Source organism: Rhinichthys klamathensis, unplaced genomic scaffold, assembly GCF_029890125.1.
Source record: "Rhinichthys klamathensis goyatoka isolate OS25496 unplaced genomic scaffold, OSU_Roscu_1.1 h1tg000032l_1, whole genome shotgun sequence".
NCBI classification, from domain to species: domain Eukaryota; kingdom Metazoa; phylum Chordata; class Actinopteri; order Cypriniformes; family Leuciscidae; genus Rhinichthys; species Rhinichthys klamathensis.
This window is the reverse complement of record NW_026606581.1, coordinates 2,110,564-2,130,118: the sequence shown is the minus strand read 5'-3', so window position 1 is coordinate 2,130,118 and position 19,555 is coordinate 2,110,564. Positions and strand designations below refer to the sequence as shown.

Sequence of the window (19,555 nt, the reverse complement as noted above, 5' to 3'; positions counted from 1 at the left end):
CACCAAAATGGCTAGCAGCGGTACTGACTATGATGTCATAATGCCACTGACGGACTGTCCCGTATTAGCATATTTCTTCTGCCCTCCGCCATTCGACCCCCCCATGGAAGAGAGGGGTGAGCAGTTGCTCATTATCATTTAAAGAGACATGCACTGAAACGGGAGCTGTTTTTGAGCAGGTAAAAAGGGTGTTGTTTTACACAACCATTGAAGAATTTTAACCAAAGTATATTACAAACTTTACATGAAGACCCTAAAGAATCATACCAACTTGTGGAAATTGGGCATCTGATGATCCCTTTAAGAGCAAGAAAAAAAGAACAACCTTGGACTGTATACATTTACTCATTTTCTCTTGCCTTTATATTAGTACATTCACAGTGCAAATCACACGAGCAGTCCATACAATTCACAGGATGTAATTTAAGCCTCAATTTTCACAGCAATTTTTTGCACATTTTCTCTCTCTTCCAGGTAGATCCCTAATGTGTTTTGATATCTTTTTAGTATAATGTCATGAGACTCGTAGGTGTGTGTGTTGAGCGGGATTCGGACCCTTTTGGGACGTGATGCACATGTAATAAGAGCTGTTCACTGCGCGTCTGACCTTGCAGTGCATTTGGGCTGAGCTCATGCATAAATGCAGCCTCTTACAGTCCTTTTGGACATCATTATCAAACGATACACCAACTAGACAGATATTATTTGTTGGATGTTACATATCAACACTGTCGGTGTGGCTCCGAATAAACTAGAGCACATTAAACAGATCTGTTTCATATCCTTTGTTGTTTTTATCATAGTGCTCATTTACAATATTATTTTTCATTTGAACAATATTAAGCTCAATCAAATGCATCCAAATGTTACTGAGAACGTACGCCTCATAAAAACACATCCCACAATTCCTTCACTCTACTGCACTGTGATTGTCTGCCGCTAGATTTATCTTTATTTGAACTGAAAACAATGTGTGCATGCACTGCCATGGTCTTTAGGTATTCCAAGACTGTGAAAATGTCTTGCGTGTCAAGAAAGTGATATAAATTGAGAATGCGTTTGCAGTGAAAACAATCGCTGGTAGCAGGATATCTACAAAAATGCATCTGTAGAAATAATTACAGTTGGTGGAAGCTAATGGCAGTAATAAAAATGTTAAAAGCCTTTGAAAACGAGGCCAAACCATAAGACATCAATTTGGTGGTATTAAGGCACATTTCTACTTAGTTTAACACTGAGCACTTGGAAATGAGGGTAATAAAAACAAGACTAAGTGCTATAAGTCTTCTTGACTCAAAATGCATCTGCTCAAGCTCATCATCCATTCGCCACTGTAAACAGTTTATTAGTTTGAAAAAGAATGGCTTTATAGGTCATATTAACTAATGTAAGTTTAATTAAAATGTTAAAGAAGATAAATGAATGGTTGGATACCTAGATGCAGATAGATTAGATAGATAGATAGATAGATAGATAGATAGATAGATAGATAGATAGATAGATAGATAGATAGATGGATAGATGGATAGATAGATCTTTCACTTTTGTTCTCCGACTTATGTCTTGGCAAATCTGAGCACAGTTAGAGACATTTCTCAGAGTTCTTTCGGCATAAATAATGTTTGATTACTTAGATTTTCCAGGAAAATCGAATTCTCCATTAGATGTCCATCCCATTTATGAGAAACAATTCTGAAGGAGCTCTCATTCGTGATTTTACTTTCCTACGGGAATGAAAATCCGAACTGGCACCTGCACCTCAAACAATGGGATTTGTGTTGCATTTCCGATCTAATCAACAGTTTTAAGCTCCATCAGAGACTCATCTCATCACCTATCGGTATTAACAAAAAACACAGTGACTAATAAGTTCATGTACATGCATGAATTCTTGATTTATCAGCCTCAGTGTGAATGCAGTTAGGTGAGAGACCAGGAACTGTTTTATGAAGAGGTGAGGCAGAATCCCAAGAGATATATCAGAGGGAATTGTGGTGAGAAAGAGAGAAAGACCTGGTTCAAAGCTTACTGCATCAACACTTCGAATAGACGTTTCCTGAATGAACACAGCGAAAAGAAACAGGGATAATATATGAAAGCATTTGAGCAGAAAAGACCAGATCAGAGACCTTGCCCGATGATCTAATTCACATATAATATAATGCAATTACCACATTTAAAGCTAATAAGAAGCGGTTCTTAATTTGAAACCGCATATTGAAAGCAATACAGTTAGAGTCAAGATCAGGTTTTGTGGCTGAATGGGAAATGGAATAGAAAACCGTGCAAAACACGCCGTAGCGTGACAGAAAACCTGCTCTGCTGAGAACACCATTTTCTCAGTGAAAAGAAAAACGTAATAAATTCTTAACAAAATGAGTGAACTAAGACTAGGAGATGACACATGATTCACTGCGCATCGGAAAAGAATAAAACAAGAGAGAGAGGTTTTAAAATGAGAATCATTTTCTCTCAGAACGGGTGCATGTGTACGTCACTGTTTCTAGTGGTCTGTTCACAGAAAGGGCATTCCTATTTCTTTCATTTTGTGTGTGGCTCTTATGCACTTAAACCTTTATCTTAGGAGTGGACGCTTGTGAGTGTGTGCCCGGTTCACCGTGTCTAACAGCGTTGCGACATTTTCATCAAAAGAGCAGCACTGGTGTGACCTACTGCTATAGCACTATTACAAACTTTGTGCTAAATACGTCGGCCGTTCAGTGAAGGTCAGGCCATTAATCTCACCCTTCAGGAGAGCTCCAGTGTACTGGGTTCCGCACACGAGCACACAGTCCTAATGTATAGCGTGGACGAGGTCCAGGGGAAAAAAACTGTTTCCCTTTACAGAGCTTTTACGCTTGCAATTTTATGAGGTAATCTGCAACAATTACAGTTTTCACCAAGTAGAATATGCATTAATATGCATTAATTATTCACTGCTGTCTAGTCAGGTCAGTGCAGTTCTATGCAACGGTGTAGAAATCATTTTGAAAAAAATTGGGAGTGGCAGTGTTCCATCTCCCAAAAAGGGACAATTGACCCTTCGTGGAGTACTTTCTCTTAATTAATTACACAAAAATACAGTAAGGTTCTTAAACTCTTGTTCTAGAAAATGAAGAACAAATAAATTGGCATCAGATGTACTCTGTTTTTTTAATGTTTTTAATTAATTTATGAAGCCACTGCCAACTTTATCGTTACATGTTGCATTGTTATATTATAATGCCATCATATTATGTGCAATCAATTAGCTTAACTGCGCTGTAAATAGAAAACCTTGACAATATCACTGCCTAATATTTAAGTATTGTGGTATTCCGCCATGTTTCTCAGTGACAGGCCCACAACTCGGAAAGATCGGGGCTTAGAGAAAATCCCGAGCTCCCCACTGGTATTTACGACATTGTGGTGGCGTTCAAGTGCGTTCAACTCGTAAATACGATCTATACGAGATGACTTGAACGCACCATTAGTAGATTAACATGGGAGGATTTGAACTTGAAAAACGGAATGTAGCCTACTTATGCCTTTCTGCGGTTAAAACAACATTCCTTCTTATGTTCATTCATGTTTATTTGATGCTATAAATGAACTAGAAGGAAGAGATGATCGGATCACGAGCAGCTTTAACTGATGCTCTACAGCGATCTGTCACGACACATTAAAGAGCTACAAAACGGTATTTATTGTTTAAATTTCTTTTAAAAAATGACCAAATTTGAAAGGTGAGACTTTGTTTAATATGTTTAATATCAAAAGTAACCGAAAAGTAACCTGGTCTGTCTTGTCTGTCAGCGTGTTGTCAGTCCGCGATGTATTTTTCACTGCGTGAGAACATGGTGTGTGTGTGTCAGAGCGGCGTAGTCTTTGCGAACGGTCAATTGATAGAAACTTCGAAAGCTATCTTTCCCTTTCAAGGGAACTCACGCTGCGTCAAGCGCTGCGGGAACGCCCCTGCGTGAATGCGTCATGAAGTACTCGTGAAATCAGTCCAATGGCGTGACGAGACGTCATAGGCGGGTGACGTCATTGACCAGGAAGTATATAAGCACCCCTGAACCAAACAATGTCAGCTTCTGTGTCTTCACAAGTGCTCCATGTGAAATCGTCTGGCAGTTTTGGTGTGTATTATCTTTTCTATATGGATAAGCAGCAGTTTAAGCAGTGTGTTACTCCCTGCCCTCGTTTCATCACGGGTGGGGATACACACGAGTTGTGTGTGAGGTGTTTGGGGCTAGAGCATGCCCAGTCAGCCCTCGAGGGGGCAGGCTGTGAGCACTGTGAGAAGCTGGCAATGAAAACTCTCCGGTCCCGCCGAGCACTCTTCGAGGAGGGTGCTTCGGCTCGCGTGCCTCAGGGTTCGGGTCCCGCTGCTGCCGAGGCACAGCGGAGAAGCTCGTCCTGGGGCTCGCAGATGGATCTGACGGCGGGGCTTGAGACGGGTGATCCCCTATCTCTGCCTTTACCCGTCGGATCCGACGCTTCAGTTTGCGAGTCAGAAGCACGCGCTGTGGTTTCTTCTGCTCGCGCTGAAGCGCAGGTGTTGCACCATTCCAGTTCTGAGGAATTGGATTGTTGTGGGCCTGGATGCAAATGAAGATTTTGCATTATCTCACACAACCACACACACACAAGAGGAGCTTTTGGAGGTTATTACTCGCGCTGTTGCTAGATTGAATCTAGATTGGCCAGCCCGTGAGCAGAATGAGCATCAGTCAAAGAGCAAGTTAGACGAGCGATTTTTGCCACCCAGATCTCAACCTCCAAAGCGGGGCTTACCATTCTTTCCTGACCTTCACACTGAGGTATCGAAGTCTTGGAATAAACCTTCTTCATTTAGAGTATTTAACCCAGCAACATCTGAGTATTCTAATATACTAGGGTTAAAGGAACATGGTTATGTGGCGATGCCTCAGGTGGAAGAGACGCTTGCGAGCTATCGCTCCCCTGAGTCTGCATCATCGCTGAAAGCCCCGCAGCTGCCCCCTAAGCCAGTAAAAACGACATCAGTTTTAGTGGGTAGGGCGTACTCGGCAGCAGGTCAAGCGGCCGCCAGTCTACACACTATGGCGGTCCTTCAAGCTGACTTGCTAGGGGATATAGACGATGAATGTGAAGAAGTGGGAAGAGAAACTATAGCGGAGATCAGGAGAGCAGCTGATTTATCTCTTCGAGCCACCAGGGAAGCGGCAAAATCTATCGGCCGCTCTATGGCAGCACTGGTGGCTACGGAGAGACATCTTTGGTTGAATTTGTCTGATATCAAAGAGCGGGACAAAAAGTTTTTGTTAGATGCTCCTGTCTCCCCTACTGGTCTTTTTGGTGGCTCAGTAGACTCGGTCGTTGAAAGGTTCCAAGAAGCAAAAAAGCAGGCGGCTGCCTTTCAAAAGTTTCTCCCCCGAAAAAGCTATGTCTCTGGGGCTGCTGGGCGGGAGCAGCCCCAAACGAGTACACCATCCTCTTATAGAGCCCAACAAAAGGTGAGCGTGGCTGCCCGTGCTCCCCCACAGAGAAACTGGGGACCGGGACAGCGCGCTCAGCCGGGGTCTTCCCGAGGTAGATCAGATTTGAGGACTGTGATTGTTTCCAGGAAGTCCTCAGCAAAGAGGTCCTGACGCGAAGGGCGTCAGGATTTTGGTGGCAGTCCCCTCCGAGGGGATTCGGTGTGTCGAGACACCCGTTTCCTCTCGGTGCCATCAGGGGGCCATGTTGCCAACCCTGCCATCTCCGGTGTTTCAGGGCGCAACGGTCCTCAACGAGCACATGTCTTCATGTCCGCCCGGAAATGTAGCGGCATGGGGACGCTCCCACCCTCCGAGGAGGGTTCGAAGTGGGTCAGTTCGGTTGCTTCCTGCAGGTGCGCCGTTTCAGGTCACCGAGCTGGCCGCTCAAATAACACCAGAGACCAGCCTCGAGAGGCTGGTTCCCTTAGTAGATTTTCTGGCAGCGTGGAAACTTCTGCCAAATGTCTCAGATTGGGTCCTGCGTACAGTGGAAAAAGGATACAGAATTCAGTTCGGGTCATGTCCGCCCAGGTTCAACGGGGTAAAACATACGGTAGTAAACTCCGAGCAGGCTCTGGTGATGGAAGGGGAAGTACAGTCACTTCTGCAAAAAGAGGCTATAGAAAGGGTTCCTCCCCACAGCAGACAGTCGGGGTTTTACAGCCCATACTTCATAGTTCCGAAAAAGGATGGGGGGCTGCGGCCCATTTTAGATCTGCGCCAACTAAACCGAGCAGTAAAAAAGTTAAGATTCAAAATGCTCACGTTGAAACAGATTGTGTGTCAAATCAGGTCCGAGGACTGGTGTGTCACAATAGACCTAAAAGACGCATACTTTCACGTCTCCATCCTTCCACAACACAGGAAGTTCCTCAGGTTTGCTTTCGGGGGCGAAGCATATCAGTACCGGGTTCTTCCGTTCGGCCTAGCACTGTCACCTCGCACGTTCACAAAGTGCATGGATGCAGCTCTGGCTCCCTTGAGACTGCAGGGCATCCGCGTGCTAAATTATATAGACGACTGGCTCATTTTGGCAAAGTCGGAACATCAGGTGGCTCAGTGTCGAGATGCTGTGCTAGCTCATATGAAGACGCTGGGGCTGAGGCTAAACATAAAGAAAAGCGTGCTAATTCCACAACAGAATACCACTTTTCTGGGCGTGGTTTGGGACACAAATACCATGAGAGCCCGTTTGACGCCTGCCAGGATAAGATCGATCCTGGAAGCCATGCGCAGGGTAAGACTAGGCCAGTCACTCACTGTAATACAGTTTCAGAGACTTCTGGGTTTGATGGCAGCTGCGTCCAACGTGATTCCTTTTGGCCTGCTGTACATGAGACCCTTGCAGTGGTGGCTCAAAACCAAGCGTTTTTCCCCGAGGGGAAATCCGTTTCGCATGATCAAAGTCACGCGGCGGTGCCTACGCGCTTTGGTAGTGTGGAAAGATCCTTGGTTCTTATCCCAGGGTCCGGTGCTGGGAGCTCCTTGTCGTCGCTTAACGCTAATGACGGATGCTTCCCTCACCGGTTGGGGGGCGACCATGAGTGGTCGCTCGGCTCGGGGTCTGTGGAGCGACCATCAGCTTTCCTGGCATATAAACCATCTGGAGATGATGGCCGTGTTTCTGGCACTCAGACATTTTCTCCCAGACCTCAGGGGCCACCATGTGCTGGTTCGTACGGACAACACAGCGGTGGTCTCCTATATAAATCGCCAGGGGGGTTTACGATCTCGCCGACTTTGGAGGTTGGCACATCGAGTTCTGGTGTGGGCCCAGGGGAAGTTGCTATCAGTTCGAGCATTTTCAGATTCGGGCAAGCTCAGGTGGATCTGTTTGCGTCTCAGGAGACTACGCACTGTCCCCTGTATTATTCCCTAACGCACCCAGCCCCTTTGGGTTTGGATGCCATGGTACAGACATGGCCGAGGCTATGTCTGTATGCCTTTCCCCCTCTGGCGTTATTACCAGGAGTTCTGGAAAGAGTATGCCGGGACGGAGTTCGGCTCTTGTTGATAGCCCCGTTCTGGCCGGGTCGAGTATGGCTGTCAGACATTGTGTCTCTCCTCGAGGGTCCTCCGTGGGAACTTCCGGTCAGGAGGGACCTTCTCTCCCAGGCGGCGGGGTCAGTGTTTCACCCACGTCCGGAGCTATGGAAACTGTGGGCCTGGCCTCTGAGGGGGTTCAGCTCATAGATTCAGGTCTCTCTACTGAGGTAGTGGAGACCATGTTGCACTCCAGAGCTCCTTCTACGAGGAGGCTTTATGCCCTAAAATGGAGAATTTTCGTTGCTTGGTGTACAAGCCAGTCTGTGAATCCAGTTGACTGCCCAGTTGGTTCAGTACTAGATTTTCTGAAAGAAAAGTTTTCTTCGGGGTTGTCCCCCTCCACCTTAAAAGTGTATATGTCAGCTATATCTGCATACCACATTTCTGTAGATGGGGCGTCAGTGGGGAGACACCCATGGGTAACTCGCTTCCTCCGTGGTACTTTGAGGCTAAGGCCTGCGGCTCGCTCGAGAGTGCCAACTTGGGATTTGGCCATTGTATTAGAAGGCCTGGCCCTGGCCCCCTTTGAGCCCATTGAAGAGGTGTCAGAGAAGTTTCTCACATTAAAAACTCTGTTTCTTCTCTCGATCTCTTCTCTTAAGAGAATCGGGGATTTACAAGCTTTGTCAGTTGCTCCCTCTTGTCTTGAGTTTGCGCCTGGTATGGTGAAAGCGTTCCTGTTTCCAAAGGAAGGATACGTGCCTAAGGTCCCCACTAATGTGGCGGGTCCTATAATGCTGCAGGCCTTTTCTCCGCCTCCATTCCAGAATCCAGACCAGGAGAAATTAAATTTGCTCTGCCCAGTTAGGGCTTTGGATGCTTATGTCCACAGAGCTGCCCTGTGGCGCAAGTCTGATCAACTGTTTGTGTGTTTTGGGTCCCCGAGTAAGGGGAAGCCCGCATCTAAGCAGACTTTAAGTAAGTGGATAGTCGAGGCTATCTCTCTTGCATACGAGGCGGCCGGTCATCCTTCACCACTAAAGGTCCGAGCCCACTCGACTAGGAGTATGGCTGCTTCTATGGCCCTGTTGTCAGGGGTTTCACTTCAAGAGGTATGTGATGCTGCAGGGTGGTCCTCTCCGCACACCTTTTTAAGATTTTATAACCTGGACGTGGCTTCTACTCCGGGTTCTCGGGTGTTTTTAGTATAATGTGCGTTACGATTTCACATATACAGGCACTTGAGGATTATGGCGACGTGGGTATTCCGTTCTCGCAGCGCTTGACGCAGCGTGAGTTCCCTTGAAAGGGAACGTCTCAGGTTACGTATGTAACCATGGTTCCCTGAGAGGGAACGAGACGCTGCGTCGCTTTGCCATACTCCCGGCATGCCTGTGACCAACTTGTTCGACCTATCAGAAGCTGACATTGTTTGGTTCAGGGGTGCTTATATACTTCCTGGTCAATGACGTCACCCGCCTATGACGTCTCGTCACGCCATTGGACTGATTTCACGAGTACTTCATGACGCATTCACGCAGGGGCGTTCCCACAGCGCTTGACGCAGCGTCTCGTTCCCTCTCAGGGAACCATGGTTACATACGTAACCTGAGACGTTTTCATGTAATTTTTTCACCATTTTGACTTTGTGTCTGTGACTTTATTTCTCACGACTGCACATTTATATTCAACAATCTGACTTCATATCTTATTATTGCAAGGTTATTTCTCAGAATTCTGACTCATAATTGCGACTTTCTACATAATTTCTTGTAATTGTGACTATTTCTCAAGATTGTGCATTTATTTCTCACAATTTGACTTCATATCTCACAATTGCAAAGTTATTTCTCACAATTTTGACTCATAATTGCAACTCCACACTTTATTTCTTGTAATTGCGAATGCGACTATATCACAATTACAGATTTTTATCTCACAATTGTTACTATTTCTCACAATTTTAACTTCATATCTGATAATTGTGATTTAATTTCTCATAATTGCAAACTCATACTTTATTTCCTGTAATTGTGACTTTATTTTGTCACGATTGTGCATTTATATCTCACAATGTGACTTCATATTTTACAACTGACATTATTTCTCACAATTTTGACATTTATAATTGCAACTTCTTACTTTATTTCTTGTAATTACGACTTTTCATCACAATTACACATTTTTATCTCACAATTGTTACTATTTCTCACAATTTTGACTTCATATTGGATAATATTGATTTCATTTCTCATAATTGCAACTTCATACTTTATCATATTTCTCACATTTTGTGCATTTATATATCACAATGAGACTTCATATCTTACAATTGTGACATTATTTCTCAGAATTTTGACTCATAATTGCAACTTCATACTTTATTTATTGTAACTGCAACTAAGATTGTGCATTTATATTTCACAATGTGACTTCATATTTTACAATTGCAACTTTTTTTCCCCTTACAATTACAACTTCATACTTTCTTTCTTGCAATAGCAACTTTAATTCTCACAATTGCGCATTTTTATCTCACAATGTGAGGTCATATCCCACCATTGCAAATTTACTAATCTTCGGCATAAAACGGAAATTGCAAAAATCTGTCCCCCCATTGTGATGTTTATTCGAGTGAAACAGCTTCTCGAATAAGAAAAATGTCGGACGGGACTTGATTTTGTTCATCGGGAATTGATTGTATTGATTAGAGATGTCTGCAAGAGGGAGGGGACATTTTTTTTTATTGAAGATTATAAGGGCACATGAAAAAAAAAAAGATGTGCATCGATAAATCATTTATAATAATACTCCAATATTCAATTAAAAAACAAGAATTGTCAATTTTGATTTCATGGTGACTTTAAGTGACTTAATATTTTTAATTCATTACACTATTTTTTTTATCTTAACTAAGCTTGTCGCAATGTATTCTGGGATTGCTTTCTCAGCATCACGCCTATAGCGCACTACGTACGAACAACACTGATTCAGATGGTTATATATGGGGAATGTGGAATAGAGGTGATGTACATATCTGAGTGTATATGTAAACATGTACATATACACAGTTTAAGTATATATGTACACAGCATGACACAACACACTCACATTCGACATGAGTTTTTCAAGCTGAATAATGTTTAACGATAAACATTATTAAACATTTGAGCAGCAACAGAGGCAATACTGAAGAAGACAGATCTAAGAGAGTGCCGTATGATAGACCAGTCCCTTGCGCAGACAAATAAGACTCCTCAGCCAGTGCGCCTGTGTAAATATTTGAACTCTACCCAGCAGATATCAGGGCCTCTAGAGAGAAAGACACTAGTTCAGGTGAGAAAGGGTTCATTCCCGTACTGCATGCCTGCTGCCTCTGATCTCTCCCGCAGCTCATGTATTCACGCTCTGCATACAATAAGTACATAAACAGAATGAAATCATCTGGGGTGCTGAGCAAAATGTCTAATATTGAATCACAGAGATGACTACTGGATATAAAGGGTGATTTCTGAGGGGTAATCTTTTTTTCACCAAATTAAAATTTTAATTAGCTTAGTATTTGAGTGTGTGTGTGTGTGTGTTAAAGGGATAGTTCACCCAACAATTTTAATTCTGTCATTAATTACTCACCCTCATGTCGTTCCAAAACCATAAGACCTCTGTTCATCTTCTGAACACAAAATATCTTTTTGATGAAATCCGAGAGCTTTCTAAACCCCCATTAGACTGGAATGCTATTACCACTTTCAAGGCCCAGAAAGGTAGTAAAGACATCGTTAAAATAGTCCATGTGACTACAGTGGTTCAACCTTCATTTTATGAAGTAACGAGAATACTTTTTGTACGCAAAAAAAAAAACCTTTTCTCTTTTTTCTCTTCCGTGTCAGTCTTTGCGCAAAAAATTATTCTCGAAAGGAGGCATATATAGAGCCGACTCACCTAGTTACCTCAAAAGGTTTCTGCATTCCTCCGCCACCTCGATGACTCACTCTCGGCTGGTTCCTATTCCCAGCCAGGGATACGGGGGAGTACTCTGGGTTTGGGCTAAACTCTGAGCTCAGAGTCTCCACTCGCACAGCATGCCAAATATTCTTTATTCTTTTACTCTATCCGATCATTTGCCAGTGTGAACTCGTGAAAACAACTGCCACAGGTAATCAGGCATTATTTCCTTTTTTATTGATTTATTTTCAAAGATTTTAGTTTTTTGGCGTTTTTGCCTTTTTATTATGATAGGACAGTGAGTGGACAGGAAGCGAAGTGGAAGAGAGAGAAAGGGGGGGACCGGATTGGGAAAGGTCCACGAGCCGGAACTCAAACTCGGGTCACCCGAGCTGCCCACAAGGCTATCAGCGCAGACGACAGGACATTATTTTCAACTTGACCGCAGTGTTTTATTCTCCATCATTCAATGCATTTTGCCTGTACATAAATTAACCTTTATGTTATGTCATCGCAGATTAAAATCTATAAATCAAAATATTTATTGCATGTATGAAGGAAGGCTCAGCACCAAGGCTCCATCGCATATTGCCTTAATGGTGTACAGTGTCTTTGGGCGGATTGCTGAGGCGGATTGCTGGCAACATCCGTGTTAGGATTGTTATTGATTTGGTCTTAGTGACTTAGGAGTCCTCTTGAATTACCCCTAACGTCCTAAAACAGATTTAGGAGCTGGTTTTAGCGCTAAAATGCTTTGTGAACACACCCATTATTTGTAAGAGTTTCTCCTAAATCTGCAAGTTAGGGGGAGGCTCCTCACTGCAGAACAAATGGGAAGCTCTTTCTCCTAGACATCCAGCAAGGAGGAGCGAATGTAATTTGGGCCTAATGGGTGGAGCTAGAATGTCCAACCATAGCCTAACCCTACCCACAACTCTATCCCTCCAACCATTAGACGTCCTGAGAGGTGGAGCTGGATGTCATTTGACTCTGCAGTGAGTACCACTTAAAGTTAGGAGCTACTTTTAGCCTTAGGATGTTTTGTGAATACAGCCCCAGATTGTATATAATACAGCTAGGCGAATACAATTTTATGGACCCTATGACACAAGGCACAGCTAACATTTCTGTTAATTTGTCACTTAATGCATAACGTGATGCTGTAAGGAATGGGTTTCTTATCAGCTTGCTGACTGTTGTTGTTTAGATGTTACAAAACATGATAAACTGCAGCTACTGTAGAATTGTTATAGTTATGTCTGTTCTGTATCTGTTTCCCTGAGTTTTCCCCGTCATTGTGTATTTGGTTCAGTCCTGTTCCCAGTTTTCCCGCTCCTTGTTAGTGTTCAGTTTATTCACCTGTGTTCTGATTTGCCCCAGCTGTGTCTTGTTCCCTCATCCCGTCTGTGTATTTAATCCTGTCTGCTCTTTTGTTCTTGGTCAGTTATTGAATGAATGTATGTATTTTCGAGTGTCTTGCCTGTTCTGAGTTTTCCCTAGTTTGTATTATTAAAGTCTACTGCTGCATTTAGATCCGCCTACTGCCTTTGCTTCCACGCAAAACGTAACAGAATAACTGACCCACTAGGATCTAGCAGCCATGCCTACCTGGAGTCCTGATGTCCAGATCCTCCGTCTTCGCCAGGAGAATCGCGCCATCGAGGATTATGTCGCAGAATTCCTCGAGCTGGCATATCTCGCGCAAATGAACACCCACGGCCTGAAGATCTTCTTCCGCGGAGGATTATCGGAACCACTCCGGTCTCTGATGCCCGAACCTGGTCCTCACGGATCTTTAGAATGGTACGTTGACCTGGCCCTGTTGTGGAGCGGTTCCCCGTTTACTGTGGGCGTGGAGGAGAAGCTGCGAGAGCCTGCGCTTAACGTCAGCCCGGTCGCGCCCGCGCTTCACTTCAGCTGCTCAGCCGAGACCACGCTCCACAAGCCTGCGCTTCACGTGAACCGAGTCGAGCCCGCTTTCCACGACATGCCTGAGCTTCTTCCTGCCGAGACCGACATGCCTGAGCTTCTTCCTGCCGAGATCGACATGCCTGAGGCTGAGCTTCTGTCTTCCGAACCCGCACGTCGCTTCAGCCTCGACGAACCCGAGTCAAGTGAGTCAAGTGCCGCCGAGTCAAGTGAGACCGCGCTTCCCGAGTCAAGCGAGTCAATTGCCAGCGAGTCAAGTGCCGCCGAGTCAAGTGAGACCGCGCTTCCCGAGTCAAGTGAGTCAATTGCCGCCGAGTCAAGTGCCGCCGAGTCAAGTGAGTCAAGTGCCGCCGAGTCAAGTGAGTCAAGTGCCGCCGAGTCAAGTGAGTCAAGTGCCGCCGAGTCAAGTGAGTCAAGTGCCGCCGAGTCAAGTGAGTCAAGTGCCGCCGAGTCAAGTGAGTCAAGTGCCGCCGAGTCAAGGGAGTCAAGTGCCGCCGAGTCAAGGGAGTCAAGTGAGTCAAGTGAGTCTACCGAGTCAAGTGAGTCTACCGAGTCAAGTGAGTCTACCGAGTCAAGTGAGTCTACCGAGTCAAGTGAGTCTACCGAGTCAAGTGAGTCTACCGAGTCAAGTGAGTCTACCGAGTCAAGTGAGTCTACCGAGTCAAGTGAGTCTACCGAGTCAAGTGAGTCTACCGAGTCAAGTGAGTCTGAGTCTACCGAGTCAAGTGAGTCTACCGAGTCAAGTGAGTCTACCGAGTCAAGTGAGTCTACCGAGTCAAGTGAGTCTACCGAGTCAAGTGAGTCTACCGAGTCAAGTGAGTCTACCGAGTCAAGTGAGTCTACCGAGTCAAGTGAGTCAAGCCCAGTGACGCGTCGTCGCAGGAGGAGAAGGAGGTCTCGTTTGCCTCGCCAGGCTCCGAAGGGCGTTCCCAGACTCCTCGCCGGCCCCTCCCTGCCGGCCCCTCCTCTGCGCCTCGCCCTGCCGGCCCCGCCTCTGCGCCTCGCCCTGCCGGCCCCGCCTCTGCGCCTCGTCCTGCCTGCGCCCTTCAAGCTCCGGGAGGCCTGCCCGGAACCCTTTTACCACCTGGAGGTTCCTCCCGAGGATTTCCCCAAGTATTTTTTGGGGGGGGGCAGAAGGTACTCCGTGAGGGCCATGGAGACGACGTCGACATGGTCCTCATCCTCGTCTGAGTCTGCTCCGACCTGGCCACCATCTCATCGTGCTCCGCCCTGGCCTTTGCCACGCCATGCTCCACCCTGGCCTTTGCCACGCCATGCTCCACCCTGGCCTTCGCCACGCCATGCTCCACCCTGGCCTTCACCACGTCATGCTCCGCCCTGGCCTTCGCCTCATCCTGCTCCGCCCTGGCCGCCGTCACGTCCTGCTCCGCCCTGGAGGCTTCCTGTTCCGGGCAAGCCACGCCCTCGTCAGCCTCCAGGGCGCCCACCCTCCCGCCCCTATTTGATGTTTATTCGGCGCGGGGACACGCCTTATGGAAGGGGGGGATAATGTTATAGTTATGTCTGTTCTGTATCTGTTTCCCTGAGTTTTCCCCGTCATTGTGTATTTGGTTCAGTCCTGTTCCCAGTTTTCCCGCTCCTTGTTAGTGTTCAGTTTATTCACCTGTGTTCTGATTTGCCCCAGCTGTGTCTTGTTCCCTCATCCCGTCTGTGTATTTAATCCTGTCTGCTCTTTTGTTCTTGGTCAGTTATTGAATGAATGTATGTATTTTCGAGTGTCTTGCCTGTTCTGAGTTTTCCCTAGTTTGTATTATTAAAGTCTACTGCTGCATTTAGATCCGCCTACTGCCTTTGCTTCCACGCAAAACGTAACAAGAATGGGCTTTTTGTATGTTTTGTGTAGATTTGCAGTTAACTGTATAGCTACAGAAGGGCTTATTGTGTTAATAGTGGAAACACATCAAGTTTGTTTGAAACATCACTTCCTTTAAATAGAAACCAGCTAAAGCTTCTGTGTAGTAAAAAACTGTTAAGTATTCCAACTGAGACACACTACCCTTCTGAAATGATATGGCAGTACAAAGTGTACAGTGTAAGTGCACAGTGTATAGTACATCATTTGGGACTAAACCGATAAAAATAGATCCATGAACTAATGTCTATTGATCCTTAGAACGATACCTGGCAACTTAAAGGGGTAGTTCACCCAAAAATGAAAATCAGCGCATGATTTACTAACCCTGAAGCCATCCTAGGTGTATTTGACATTCTTCTTTCAGTCGAATACAATAAGAGTTATATTTTAAAAAATGTCCTGGCTCTTCCAAGCTTTATAATGGGAGTGAATTTTTTTTTTTTTTTTTGGAAGTCCATCAAACTGGGGTTAATAAAGGGGTTAATAAAGGCCTTATGAAGTGAAGCGATGTGTTTGTGTTTGTGTAAGAAAAATATCCATATTTAAAACTTTATCGACTAAAATAATTAGTTTCCGGCAGACGGCCGTACGCAAGTCGACCTACGCCAAAAGAGTAACACTTGACGATGTGTGATGTAGAATGAATGTAGGAGTAGTATATTTTTCTAACTCGAACGCATCGCTTCACTTCAGAAGGCCTTTATTAATTGAACTATCCCTTTGAGGAGCCCTGAAAGAGTGACTGAGTGAAGGAGGGATGGTATAATGGGGGGTATAATTTGATGTCACTTCACAAATATTGATTACATGAGTTTCACCCACAACAGGATTTTTTAAGTTAGGTTAATTGAGTTTGGCATTGTTGATTAACTATTGATGCTTGTGTGTAGACAAAACAAGAGTGAACAACGAGAAAAGCGTATGTAGGCTATTAATAATGGTCTTGACTGAGATCAGAAAATGTCAGTTTTTCATTTATTGTCTGAAAATGTGTACAAACTAAAATGTGTAAAGGGCAATACATGTTTTAAGGCAAAAACTAGCATGGGTGGCTATGTCAGCCTATTACATTGTGCGGGTTATTCATATTTATAGCTCAACTTTTTAACAATTTATCCGTGACAATCAAAGACAGAGTAAAAGAAGAATCATAGGCTATAAAATAAAAAAGTTTAAATAACTGAAGAGGGGTAAAATACAGATGAAATACTTAAATATATTCAAACTACAGTAGATATTAACAAGGAAATATACAATCACGATTCAAAACATAATAAATACAATCAAAATGTTTATGTTACAGCACTTTGTGGGAATCCCGAAGCTGTCAACTGTGATTGGATGAGGTGAACATTTTTATTTCCTTTTGGGCAGGTTTTGAGCCGGCTTTGGGCTGGGACCTGGCAACCCTGGCTTAGAAGGCCTTCGAATATTATCTTGGACAAAGGGAGACAAACCACTAGACTAAACTAATGTTTTAATGTTATTGGTCATACTACACTTTATACTGGAGAACTATACAAAGAAACCTCTGACAGGTTGTAATGAAGAATACTGAAAATTGTCATTGTCATTGTTGCACCTCAATAGTTGCTGCTATAACAGGAAATGCTTGCACAATTCAAAGGAAATTTCACTTTGCAAGTTTAACATTCTGAAAATGCATGCAGAAAGAAGAAGAGGATTCTCATCACTCTTTGTTTTTGCTGGGGAAGTGTGAATCTGTGGGGGATGTGTTCATAGGGCAAATAAAGGCCAACCACTTTTACAACCACACAGTAGAACAATTCCTGATAAGAGAATGTTGAGAGAGACAATTTCCCCTTGTTCCAGCTGACATGCATGTGACTAACCTAACAGTGTGTTTTAACAGGAAAACCCTTCCCTTGTCCACTATTCCCTCTGGACAAGTATGAACCATCTACATGGGTTTGCTCTATACCTAACACGGCTTTAATATTAAGAGACGGTTTCCTTCTTCCTTCCTCGCCCCTATATCTGTCACCGCTAAGCTGAATATGTCGGCATGGAAAGAGAAGCTAAGGAGAGTTGTTACAGTGGAGCCGGTGATTTTCTTCTACATGACCAGCACTTTCATCGTGACACCTGCATATCAACAGATGATTATCACAAAGGTAAGAGAGCTGCTACGTTTTGTGATTTAAAGCAAGGGAGACAGTGAAAGGGAGAGACATTAATCAAGTTGGTCCGGCGAGTCAGTGTTTTGTTCTTTGAACTGAAAAACAGGTCAGCAGGGTCCAGTTCTACACAAAACGGAAATGCCCGAAGCAGAACCACGGAGCGCTTGGAGAATAGCACTGGAGCTCGAGATGTACTCAAAACCCAAAACTGCAGCAGGCATTAATCAAGCCGAACCGGCCATGACAGTCCCAGAGCAAAACAACAGGCGCTGCGATCACTCATGCGCCAGATTAAACAATCGCTGACAGTCATTAGTCTGTACTCTGTTGCTATGCCTGAGAAACTTCAGGATCTTGATTTTAACTTTGTGGGCAACTGACTTGAAATTTGACTTTTTGGAAAGTTGACATGTCCAGTGATCTGACATACAAAACATCTGCATTTTTTTTTAAACATCTTTTGCAATAAAAAAAAAAAAAAAATGAATTAGGAGACTACATTGTATTTGAAAAATCTATTTTCATAATTAATTTTTCATGCATTAGAAATGAACAAGCGCAGGCAAAAAGATGATTAAAAAACAAATCCATTTTGCATTTAATTTAAAAAAATATATTTTACAGTAAAAAAGTGCAAATATTACCTGCATGGTTAAAAAAAGACAATCATTGTACATTTATTAATTTAAACTTTTTACTTGGTCAGTCCAAACTCGCACATAACACACACACTAATAGCATATACACTCACCTAAAGTATTATTAGGAACACCTGTTCAATTTCTCATTAATGCAATTATCTAATCAACCAATCACATGGCAGTTGCTTCAATGCATTTAGGGTTGTGGTCCTGGTCAAGACAATCTCCTGAACTCCAAACTGAATGTCAGAATGGGAAAGAAAGGTGATTTAAGCAATTGTGACCCGTCACGGAAACCAGGGACACAAGTCGGCAGCACAACTTGCGAGCAAAATGAGAAAGAAGCGTTTTTTTCCAAAATTGGTGATTTCCGCTTTTTTGCAGAATCTGTTAGTTGAGATCATGAAGAAGCCTCTACATGTTTGAGATAACAGTATTGGTATATTTAAAAGCGTACATTTTGAGGTTGAAATCGGCTTGTTTTTCGGAGATTCTAGCATGCAGTAGGGGCGTGTCATTGTCTGTGTGTATTTCCATACTGAATAGCCGCCGGCGCTTTTGCCCCCGCCCCCCAACAGCGTGGCTACTTAATATGCAGCGCTCTGGCCGGCTCTATCTGATATCAAAATTCAATGAAGATGGACGCCGCAAAGATTGTCGCAGACGAGCTGAAGCGTGGCAGTTACACCGAAAATGTTTTCGCCGCACTTTGTGGGCTCGGGAAACTGAACCGGAGGTATGGGCGCGGCGCGCGCGCCCTCGGTGCTTGAATACGGCGGCTCGGCTCGCTGACAGCGGTGGCTAACTGTTTCATATGTGATGTCCCGATTGCTTTGAATGGGGAACGTTTTGTGAACAGGGAACAGACTTAATGGACTGGCAACAATCTCCATAGAACATGAACTGGCACAGAGAATCGAAATAGAGGATGCAGTTAAGACCTTTGCTGCGATGAAGGCCTGCCGTGCGCGTTTCTGAAACGTAAGTTAAGCTTCATTTGCTCTCTAGTCGTTATTTAAGATGCTGAACCTGCTGATGATATAATGTGCTTGCGGACATTTCATTTGTGTGTGTATACGCACATAAGAAAGTGGTGTAAAGAGATTTGCAACAGTAATCTGAGGAGGAAATATGATTATTTGGAAAATTCCTGTCATGACTGCTTAAAGAAAAATGCCAGCAGGCATTTACCTCCTGCATAAACTTTAATATTGTTGACATTTTGGGCACACGCGCGTTGCGCACTATTTGCGTTATATGTAGGCCTATGGCTTATTGGTCTTTGTGTGTTGTTGCTGGTTTTGCGTTATATGTATATGGCATATTGGTCTTTGTGTGTTGTTGCTGGTAAACGTTGCAAATAGAGGGGCAGCACAATTGTTTTTCGCCTAGAGCGGCAGAAGTGCATTCGCCGGTCCTGGGGGTGAGTTTGCATTAAGCATTAAAGTTTGTCGTTTTGTTTTAATTCTAAGAACACGTACATGTTATCTCATGTTTAGTCTGTTTAGACCTTCCCATACCTACCTATTGTTA

General features: G+C 44.2%; 1 protein-coding gene across 1 annotated transcript in view; it reads left to right on the top strand.

The window, feature by feature from the left end:
- The first annotated feature begins 17,049 nt into the window (after positions 1-17,049).
- The window catches only part of zgc:174356 (uncharacterized protein LOC100137120 homolog), a 41,704-nt gene continuing 39,198 nt past the window's right edge, over positions 17,050-19,555 (top strand). Inside the window, exon 1 of the mRNA XM_056245541.1 lies at positions 17,050-17,375. Coding sequence (XP_056101516.1) covers positions 17,259-17,375 — 117 coding nt within the window. The 5' untranslated portion in view covers positions 17,050-17,258. The remainder of the gene's footprint in view (positions 17,376-19,555) is intronic.